The sequence below is a fragment of the Medicago truncatula genome, chromosome 3 (assembly GCF_003473485.1).
Source record: "Medicago truncatula cultivar Jemalong A17 chromosome 3, MtrunA17r5.0-ANR, whole genome shotgun sequence".
Taxonomy (NCBI): Eukaryota; Viridiplantae; Streptophyta; class Magnoliopsida; order Fabales; family Fabaceae; genus Medicago; species Medicago truncatula.
In genome coordinates, this window is record NC_053044.1 from 45,155,636 (window position 1) to 45,166,954 (window position 11,319).

General features: G+C 32.8%; 2 protein-coding genes across 2 annotated transcripts; one reads left to right on the forward strand and one right to left on the reverse strand.

Annotated features, from left to right (window-relative positions):
* The first annotated feature begins 2,885 nt into the window (after positions 1-2,885).
* LOC11425191 (phytolongin Phyl2.2) lies at positions 2,886-4,266 on the forward strand. The gene has a single exon (XM_003602212.4). The coding sequence runs from the start codon at positions 3,205-3,207 to the stop codon at positions 3,901-3,903; it is 699 nt and encodes a 232-aa protein (XP_003602260.1). The 5' UTR covers positions 2,886-3,204; the 3' UTR covers positions 3,904-4,266.
* Positions 4,267-8,274: 4,008 nt separating this feature from the next.
* Positions 8,275-11,319, reverse strand: LOC11423656 (RING-H2 finger protein ATL65). Its single transcript, XM_003602213.4, has 2 exons — positions 9,478-11,319; positions 8,275-8,725 (listed from the first exon to the last, which is right to left on the reverse strand). Exon 1 carries the CDS (start codon positions 11,184-11,186, stop codon positions 10,110-10,112), a length of 1,077 nt encoding a protein of 358 aa, XP_003602261.1. The 5' UTR covers positions 11,187-11,319; the 3' UTR covers positions 8,275-8,725; positions 9,478-10,109.

Consider the following 11,319-nt stretch of genomic DNA (forward strand, 5'->3'; position numbering starts at 1 on the left):
AACTCTAAAACAGTCCTCAAAAAATGCAACTAGAGACTAAATGTGAATAAATTTGTTGCGGAGATTAAACTTAAAATCTTGTAATTTTATAGGGACTAAAAACATATTTAATCTAAAATTTAATTCAAAAGATAAATTTAAATTTTAGTGCCTATTCGAAGTAGACCGGTATAAATATCTCGATCGAAACTTAAATGTAAATTCCTTAAAATCACACGGTGTTTATAATTTACAACAATAAAAAGTTCCCCAAAACATATCTAACAATAATAAATTACATTATTCGATCATTATTATATACAAAAATCAATATTTTAAATTTATTAATTAAAATTAAATGATGTATGAGGACTATAATAAAAACTACATAAATCATTAATTGAATAAAATTGGTCGGATATACGATAATGACAGGATATAGGTTTTTTCTAGATTACCCTATCTTATTTAGAGGTTATTTTACTCTCTCATGATATCAACCAATCAAAATGTAATATACATTGACAACATTAAATGTCATAAATGAGTCAAAAAATTTCTAAAAAAAGAATCAATTATAATCATAAGACAACTTTTAATACTTTTAATTTTTATTTAATTATAGACATGATTGCATTAGAGATCTTTTATCTTATTTATTTGTTACACTTGGGTCCTTTATCTTTATTTTTTTTTTCCGCTTAGATCTTTTATCTCTTATAAAAGCATATATACATCTTTTTTCTCATTTTTTTTATTAAAAAAAATACATAATTTTATTATTTTAAATATCTTTTTTTTATAAGCCAAGAGTCCAACGACATAAAAAGGAATAGAAGACAGTTCAACAGAGTTGGAGTGTCTTGCAGATTCCAATCTATGTCAGGTGCTTATATATATATATATATATATATATATATATATATATATATATTATTAAATATCTTTTTATTAAAAATGAAACAAATCCATAAATATGATGAAGATGTTCATCATCTTCATCTTCTTCCTTTGAATCTTCATCATCTTCATTGAATCAAAAAAATTTCTACACAAATATATCTCCAAATATCATGAATTAATGTTATATTCACCTCAAATATTCTTTTAAACACAAAAATCAAACTCCTATAGAAAAAGATATTTAGTTTCACCACCAAAAAAAAATAAAAATTATTTATATAAATTGTCACGCTGTATATTATTATTATTATTATTATTATTATTATTTTCTAACTCAATATTCAAGTCTGATATGAAAATAACCCCAAAATTGATAGCAGCTTTGCACATCAATTTTGTTGTTTCCAGAACAATCTTAACTTTCGTAAAGCCCAACCCTTCCGCCAGTGACTAAGCCTCCACCATGCGCTTTGCAACATTTGTGAAATTAAGGTTTTGATTTTTGTGTTTAAAATAAGATTTGAGGTGAATATAACATTAATTCACGATATTTGAAGATATATTTTAATAGATTTTTTTATTTATTTAAAGAAAATGTTGAAGATTCAAAGGAAGATGATGAACATCTTCATCATATTTTTGGATTTTTTTTTCAGTTTTAATAAAAATATTTTTTTAAAAATAAAATTATGTATTTTTTAATATAAAAAATGCGAAAAAGATGTATATGTGCTTTTAAGAGAGATAAAAGACCTAAACGGAAAAAATAAAGACAAAGGACCAAAGTGTTACAAATAAATAAGATAAATGACTCATAATGTAATATTGCCTTAATTATATTTAGGTGTTCAATCTTAATTAATTTACACTACAGGACTGGCTTAGAACAATTAAAATTTCACATCAAATTTCTTTCATCTGAATGTATTTAAATTTATCAGTTATATTCATAAAATTTATTCCTCACATTTTGATTGTTCAATTTTGTCGTTCCCAACTGCCGCATTTTTCAATTTTCGTGAGAATCGTCATGATTTCAAATATCGTGAGAATTGCCGTTATTTCCAGTACAACGTCAGGTATGATGACTTGATTTTTCTTTTTGATTTGATTTTTCTTGGTTGTGAGGTAGTTAATTATAACAATTGAGTAAATCATTCGTTGTACTTTGAGGGCTGCTAGCAGGTGTTGTCGTTGTGATGTTGTGGGAGTTTGCTAGCATTTTTTTAGTTGCTGCTGAAATGGTTATGTGATGAGACTTTTGTTCTTTTATTTGGACTTAAAGGCTTTTGCTGATAGTGAGACAGATCTATGCGTGTTAACAGATTTTATTAGGTTGGCTGCTTAAATAAAAAAAATAAGTCACGATACCTGACGCGATTCTAGAAACAACGACAATTCTCACGATAATTGGAAATTGCGGCAATTTGGAACGACAAAATTGAACAATCAAAATGAGAAGAAGAATGAAAAAGAAACAAAAATTGATCAATATGGAAGAATAAAGAAGAAGAAATTTGAAAGAAGGAGATGTTTTTGTTCTCACGTTCGGAGTTCTGGAATGGAAGAAATTTTATGAATGTAAACGATGAATTTAAGGACATCCAGATGAAAGAAATTTGATGTAAAATTTTATTTGTTATAAGTCTTGTAGTGTAAATTAATCAAGATTGAACACCTTAATATTAAAAAAAAAAATTAAATCATTTGTTATTTAAAAAAGAAAAATTAAAAGTATTAAAAGTTATCTTATAATTAAGATTAACCCTCCTTCAAAAAAAAATTAAGATTAACTCTTTTATTTTTAGAAAAAACCTACTCATTTATTTGATATTTAATGTTACCTATATATATTACATTTTGATTGGTTGATATCATGAGAGGATAAGTTACCTTCTAAACAAGATATGGCAAAGTAGGCCTCACCCAGGATATATGATAGAAAAACTCAACCTTCCACTTTTCCAAAATGGGAGTATGAGTTGAGAAGATAAAATTAGGAGAAGTTGGTAATTTAGAAGTCAAGACAGCGATAGTTGCCTGTAGTTAGGAGCAGCCAATCTCATCCCATCTCATTTTCTATTTGCCCCACCCCACCACCACCTCACCCCCACCCCTCTCTGTTTTCCTTTATTTTTCCTTCTTCGTCTTCTTCTCTATCAAATGAGATTCTCCGCCATCCCTAAATTGAAACCAAAACCCTAATTCCAATCCCAATTTCACCCAAACACACCACAAACAAAGATTGAATTTTGAAATCCCATCTCAATCATTCAACCTCTTTCCATTAACTCATTAATTTTTCAATCATTAATCAAACAAATGGGTGCAGCTTCAATGATTTGGAATCCAGACCTAATCCAATATCTATGCATTGCAAAATCAACCACAATCCTTGCACATCACATCAATAAAAATCCCAAAGATTCAAACATAGAAACATTAGCATCAAAATGCTTAGAACAATCTCCTCCAAATCATTCCTTTTTCTCTCACACCGTCAATAATCGCACCTACACTTTCCTAATTGAACCCCCCTTCGTTCTCTTCGCAATCTTCGACACCCACCTTCTCAAATCCCATGCTATCACTTTCCTCAACCGTATCAGATCCTCCCTCATCGAAACCCTCAATAAAAATGACAATTTTACCCCTTTTTCCCTTCAGCCCCAATTCGATTCCGTTTTAAACGAAACCCTAAATTACTACGATTTATCTCCGAATTCCGATAACGGGAAAAGCTCTCAGCCGACTACACTTCCTCTTCTTGGAAATTCCGGTGAAGGGTTGAAGAAAAAAAAGAGAGTTGTTGATGATGCGAAGGAATCTGCAATGGTGGATTTATCCTCCGATGACGGTGCCGTTTTGTGTCCGTTTAACAAGGTGAATGATCGTCAGAAAGCGAAGCATATATGGAAGAAACATGTGTGGATTGTGTTGCTGCTTGATTTGTTTGTTTGTGCGGTTTTGTTTGTGATTTGGTTGTGGGTTTGCAGCGGTTTCCAATGCATGGCTTATTGAATTGAATAAATGAAAGGGATTCAAAGAAGAAAAAATGGCAACTTTTTTTAATGTTCATGTTTTTTTTGTCCCTTTCTATAAAGGGATTCTTAACTTTTAAGAACATGAAACCGGTTTCTGTATGTAATTGGGATCTTTGGGTTGCTTTTTCATAAGTTTTTTTTATGTCTTTTTTTCTTCTTATAATTTCCCTCCTTTTTTTCTTTATGGAAATTGCAATCCAAAGATTTGTTATTTTCCGGTTCACGATTTGATTATGCTGTATCTCATACACTTTTGTGATGATTTGATTTTGCATTTGCTCAATTGTGCAAAAATTACAGATTTATGATGTTTAATATATGTTTTACATATTGAGCATTATTGGAACTTATTTTTCATAAAGTTTAACATAAATTTTATGTTGTTGTTTTAGTCTTTTCTTATTTCATTTCATAGTATTTCGTTTGAATGGGTTAGATGGGGTTGCTTGATTTAATGATAAAGTTTTGTTATTTGAACAATTAATGGTTAAACATTTGTATTAGAAATGCTGTTGTGTTCTTGACAATATTCTGATTCTCAAAATGGAATTCATTTCCCATCAGCTTGTTATATGTTGCCTGTAGGGAAATGTAGCTGCTCATGAAGTTTTGTTAGTTGTGAAAAGCTCATTAGTTAAGGCTTCATGTTTGATTCAACTTATTCTTGATTGGTTTAATATCAATGTCTAATTAATTTTGAGTAAGTAACTTTCACAAGAAAAGTATAAGGCACAAAATATTTTTTAAGAAAAATTTGAATGTGCAAGTAACTTTGGTTTAATAACTGTGAGTGAGGTCGGTGTTGGAGGACTTGGGATTGGGGAGATTTTAGTAATTTAATATGAAGTTGGCATCTTGATGTGTCAAAGTATGAAGGGTTCTTTGTGTGTCGTGTTTGTGTAAGGTTGGTCCTTGTTTTTGGGGCTTAGGCCACGGTAGGAGACCTGAATAGTTTAGGTCTCTTACCGTGAGAGAGCTTTTTTTTTTTTTTTTTTTGTTTTTTTTGCTTTCCAAAATCAATATGGATACTAGGATGTAGTTTATATAATTGGACGGTAGAGATGACCTGATTAAATTTAAATATTGTAGAATTGATGGTATAATTTATAAAGGGTGATTTAGTTATTGAACTAAATTATTATTGAAAAATACAGGATAACTCATTTATGATAATTTAATTTTTATCATTGAATCTGTCAAAAAAAAAATTATCATTGAAGTATATATATACCTCACAATTACAACAATTTTTAGGAAAGAAAATCACTAAATCACATTAATCAAACACAAATATTTTCACTGATTTAAACCATGCTCCGCAAGATTAAATTTATTTTTCACAGATTCTATATGACTTTTTATGGGTTAAAATTGGGAAATTCAAGTAGCATCATCTTCTATAAACTAATAAATTCATCCCTAAACACAAAATGAATCCCCAAATTCAGAAAAGAAATCTGCCACAAACTCAATACTCATTTTCATCCCAGAAATCCTCATACCCAGATTCAAACTGTATAGTCATCATGAAACCCATAAATCCCTAAAGCAGGAAATTCTCAGTTGTTACATGTCTCCGGTTAATTTAAATCACGAATTTGTTAAACCCATAAATTTTGAAGTTGGAAATTTATATGAGAAGGGAAGAAGAAGAGCAAAAAGCGATGAACTGAATCTCGTTTAACGAAAAATTGAAACCTATGATGTGTGTGGGTTATGGTGTTTTTGCTGTGCAACAACAATGGTGGATGTGGAAGAGGTTAGAGATGAAGATGACAGATGGTAGAGGTTAGAGATGTGTTTTTGCTGTTCTTTCTCTAATTCTATCATTCAAAGAAGGAAAATATGAATTTCCTATACTGACCCTGTAATATTCATACCATTAAAATGTAAATGAAATTATTAAAAGAATTATTTATAATTTTTCACCTGCTAAGTAATATATCAAACCTACAAAAACAAGTCATTTAAACTTAAAAAAAAAAAAAAAAAATTGGCATCTCCCACGGTAGGAGACCTGAGGTCACCCACCTTAAACGGCGCCCCTTGTTTGGTAGACAAAGAAGTTCAGTTTCAATGAGCCAGCACATGTACAGCTAACACGTTACGGGCATAGATAGATAGAAACACTGGATAAAGATGAGATGCATCTTATTTTAAAATAGTATAAAAATACAGCAATCGTTGTGACAAGTTGGCATGCTAGCTTTGGATCTAGGGAAGGGATATTGAGTAGTAGTACTTGAAATATTATCTGTTTGATTAACGTTTCCAATAATAGTGTTTTATGTGCATGCTTGTGGTTAATTTGATATGAATATGTCCAACCTTTTCTATTTTCCACTTAACCTGTTTCTCTTTTATGCAAACGTTATGTAATGTAACGCAGAAAAGTTTGTCTATGCTTTTAATAGTACCTAACTTTATGTGATGTGGAGTGTCACCTTTGAAATATTTGTATTTCTAATTATTTGTATCTACTATTAGTATTTTTTTACAAGAAAAAAACGTATTTTATCAACAATAATGTTATGTGAACAACTAAAATCAATAACCACACTACGTAGATATATTTAGTGGTTTCTTTTTAGCTTTTTTATGCATCTCAGGATGCATACTTAGAGGAAAGGTATGTTATGTGTATGACCGTATGAAATGTTAGTGTCATGTACGGTGTTCACTTTTGGGTTTTTAGATAATAGTCATATTTATCGATGATGTTCAATGTAGGAATATAATGATAGCACAGAGGATTTAGTGTATATGTGGTACATTTTTAAAATATGAGCGACCGTATTTGTTTTCCTCTTAAAGAACAACATGGAGGTTTTTAAAATAGAAATAATTTAAACCTCTAAGATTCTCTAAAATAACACGGAATTCGTACATAAACGCTGGCGATGAATGAAACTATCAAGAACAAATTTGGTATCCAACTCAAAAATAACACTTGATATTTAGATCCATCATCCACAAACAAGCTTGATATAGACCAACAGCTTCCCCTTCATGAATAGTTAACCGAGGTGAGCAACAAAGAATGTTTGACAGCTATGAAAGCGCTCTCATTCCTTAAACACAGTGTCAATAATACTTTGATACATTGAGAATGAGGCATTGGTGTTGCATTTTCGGAAACCAAAAGGCGATTTAGACCATTAATCCCCACTAGAAGTCAATGTGTTAGAACTTAGAATTACCTGTATAATCTCCTACACGGGCTTTGTTCCATTCTTGGAGAGTAGTATTACCTCGAGTTGTAATGACAAGTAAATTGTCTTGAACATCATCTCAAATCTTCTATTCTGCTAATATCAAATAGAGCACAACAATACTATGAAAATAGTGTACCTCACATTGCTCGATAGAAGTTGAATAATTGTGAAGATAAATGAAGAAAAGTTGGCAGTTATCAGTCTCAATGTTTGGATAATCTCCCACATTTTAACCTTTTTTAAATGAAGAAGTTTATTTCGAACCACCACTTTTTAAGACAGTTTTGCTTCCACCATAGGTCTCCATTGACGAAATTGAGTTAAGAAGCAAGGACCTCTAAGTCTTTGTTTGAGGGTTTGAAGAGGAGGAGAGTTTTGGGAGTTTGAAACATATGGAAAAATGAAGAAATCTTTCACATTTTTTAAAAGAATATTTTTTTTTAAAGAATATTATAACGATATTTGTTATGATTAATTTTTTTTTTTTTTAATTTTAAGAATATTATAATGATATAGATTGAATTTGAATAGTTCATATGAACTTTGCCATTTGCTCCCGGGACCGGCCCTGAGCCCTATGTCGTCGCACCTCAGGCTTATGTCCGTAAGGGGCCCAATTTTTTTTATATGGGGGTGTATACATCGATACATGTTTTATAAGGGGGGTTTGTATAGCAAATTATCCCAAAAGGCAGAAAAGTCAGCAATGCCATAGCTTCAGCCCAGACCATTAAGGAACGATTGTCACATGACATTGACCAATTCAATAGTAACACATAAGCCAATTCAATTATTTTTCTCTCTCACGCACACATTATATATTTTATGTTTAAAAAAATTATATTGTCACATGTCGAACTTGAATTGGCCAATGTCATGTGACATTATGTCACATAAGTGCAATCTTTTTTTAAGCAAAAGGGGCAAACAAACTCAAAGCTTTGGCAAACTAAAACACAACACAACAGAAACATGAAAAGGGGCCTTCTAGATAAATGAATCTTAATTTTCTCAATGATAAATATTTTAAGCATTTATCATATGTCGATTATTTAAAAAAATTAAGCAATCCGAGATTAGTGATCGAAAATAGCTAATATCTTGTCATCTGCCATAACTTATGCATGCATGTGTCAACAACAACCAAATTTTTTATTGCTAAATAGGGTCAACTAAAAAAAATCTCTATCTCATTTCATCTTACATCGCAGTTCCCTCTGTCTCTTTGAAGTGAATCTTCTTTGTTTAATTACTTGCTTTATTTAGAGGGGAAAAACAATTATATAATATTGTTAATTGTTTAGTTTTGGCGTTGTCTAATCCTATGTAAACATGTTGGTTAAAATAGAACTTAAGAGGCATCAGTCCATGTATCAGAAAAAAATACAATAACTTAGAGATGGATTCAGCGCAGTTTTTCTTGTGAAACAAACAAACATATCACAAGTGATTCTTTTTCCCCAGAAAATAAAATTGATACTTGCGATCTTCTGCAAGCAAAGTTTGGTCTTGAAAGAGAGTGATTCTTCTTTGGACTGCCGTAGTGGAAAGAATTGCGAATTGATGATGTAGATCGACGAGCCACTGAAATCAGAGTATACAGTCAGCTTTTGCTAATCAACTAGTAGAACATAATGTCAGTCCTCTTTAGTATAAGCAACAACAGTGAAATAAAAAGGAAGAAATCATACAAATAAATAGCCACAAATAAAACTTTGATTTATTTCAGTTGTACCACTGTAAATCACTTGCTGCTGGTATATCTTAACCTTTGCAGTTTGCAATGATTGGGACCAAAACTCTTTACCTTTCAATCCTCAATCTTTCTTAGTAATTTATATTCTTTCACTTTTGTTCATGGATTTGCCAAAATAATGCAATAAAATTTAATGTCTTATTTTCTTTAAAAAACTGATGTCTTTGGAAAGTTGAAAACCCAAAAAAAAGATGTATTTAATCCCTAATTGAGCATATCATTTTAACATATCTTCAATCTAAAAAATATGTCTAAGATGTACTACTACTCAATGAAAGATGAAAAAATTATACACTAGGGAGATCAGACATATCTCAGGGACGTTCTTGTTTCATAATTTAAGAGCTACTCCACAAATGAATGACAGACACGTTATGCATAGTCTATTAACAACATTTTCTATATCCTGTACTAAAAACCATTATTTTCTGCACAAAATGACAAATTTTATATTTATGTCTAGTGTTACATGCAGGTTCCTCTATTTTTTTTATATTGAATCATATACATAAACAATAAACAATTAACTGTGTGAGCTCTAATTACTAGACTACTAAACACTTTCAAATTTAACCCTTACCTCAAATCCACAAACACTTTCAACTTCATGCCTAACGGACAGGCAACTGCAACCGGCGATCAATTCCCAGTTTACTGAATTTTGAAGATTGGGGCTTGCGTAATAAATGTGGACTTAGCAGTAACTACATTGTGTGTAAACTGTTGTAAATTACTAGTATCTCACACTTAGCAGTAATGATTATGATTAGTAGTACTGGTTTGTTGGGCCTATTAAATTAATGGGCTGGCCCTGGGTCTGTCCTCCTCCTTCCTCAAACTCCTTAATTGCAAAAGTATCCAATTTCTTCATTGAATACTACTACTACTAGGAAAGTGGAAACACAACACATTTGTCAAATGCACATTTAAAATCAAGCATTTATGACAAATTAATCCCACCCCCACCAATGTCAGAAGATAGCCACATGCAAATCTCAAACAAATTAATCAAAATTAAATGCTCTTTCCTACCATTCAATTAATGACTCTCGTCTCGTCTCTACAATTTGCCAGACCTACACTGCACACGCCACCACCACCATTTAATTACTCCCTTTCATTGACCTCTCTCACCAATCACGTTCTTCCACGTGTCTGTACTCTTCATCGTTTCATTAATAACCGTAATTCAATTCCCAACCTCTTTTTACTTCATCGTCGCCGGTTAAATCTCTCCGGCGAGAGTAACGCCTCTGGATCACCGCACCTCAGCCGGCTTGATGAAAAAACCGCCGCCGATGATCTTGAAAACATTGGACTCGCTATTGATTTACTCCTCCGCCATGAACTTCCTCCATCTCCGGCGTATCTAACACTTGACTCCGACAACGGAAAGAATCCCCTCCGCCGGAAAAACGGTGATTTCATTCCTCTATAATATCTGAACGAGAACACTCTAGACTTCCCTAATGAACCAAACGGCGACGGTCTTTTACTCCAGAAACTGTTACTCCCTCTTCGATACCGCCACGGTGAGGTTGTGGCAGGATCAATAACCATCCTCTCCGACGGTAAACTCCGTTCAAAACCAAAAGAATAAGATCGTTTCAACAGAAAATCCTCTCGTCTGGTAAACCGATTCTCTTCACCGTTAACTGGAGAATGAGGAGTAATCTCCGGCGCCGGCGTATCAAGATGAAGTGCATTAGTTTGGTCATGAAAGGAAGGACGAATTCTAGCAGCCATAAGAGGTCTGAATGGAGACTCACAGAGAAGAAGAGAGCGACAGAGAGGACAGTTAGCGTGTGAACGAAGCCAAGCATCAATGCAGTCAAGATGAAAAGTGTGGGAACAGAGAGGAAGAGTACGAACGTAATCGTGATCTTCAAATTCGAGTAAACAAACGGCACAGTCACGGCGAGATTCTTGTTCGTATTTAGTTGTGTAGATAAAGAATGGGATTGTTTTGATGATAGATTCGTCTAAACCGTAGGTGAGTGGTGTTTCGAAAGATGTTGAGTCGTATTGAAGGGATTCAATATCGCCTAAGGAGGAGGAGGAGGGAGGAGGACGGTGGAAGCGTTGAATGAGACGGTGGATGGGAGGGGAAAGATGGCGGGTGATGAGGCGGGAGTAGGTTACGAGGACAAATGCGGCGGCGACAACGACTACCATTGCTATCAGGGGTGGACTGAAGTCTACTCCAGAAGATGATGGCTTTGATATTAGTGGAGAATATGGGGGTTGAGCTTGATGGTGATGCATTGGTGATTGAGCTGGAGATATCATGGTTGATGAGAATGGTAACAGGGGGAGGGAAAAGAATAGAGATTTATTTATGTGTGATGTTTGTGTTATTGAGAGTGAGAGAGACTTGCTCTCAAACGTGGAAAGAGAAGAGGAGTGTGTGCAGGCCGTCTCT

What these genes read in the sequence shown, in the direction of transcription:
- LOC11423656 (XM_003602213.4), bottom strand. Translation starts at nt 11,186, where the DNA reads ATGATATCTCCAGCTCAATCACCAATGCATCACCATCAAGCTCAACCC.
- LOC11425191 (XM_003602212.4), top strand. Translation starts at nt 3,205, where the DNA reads ATGGGTGCAGCTTCAATGATTTGGAATCCAGACCTAATCCAATATCTA.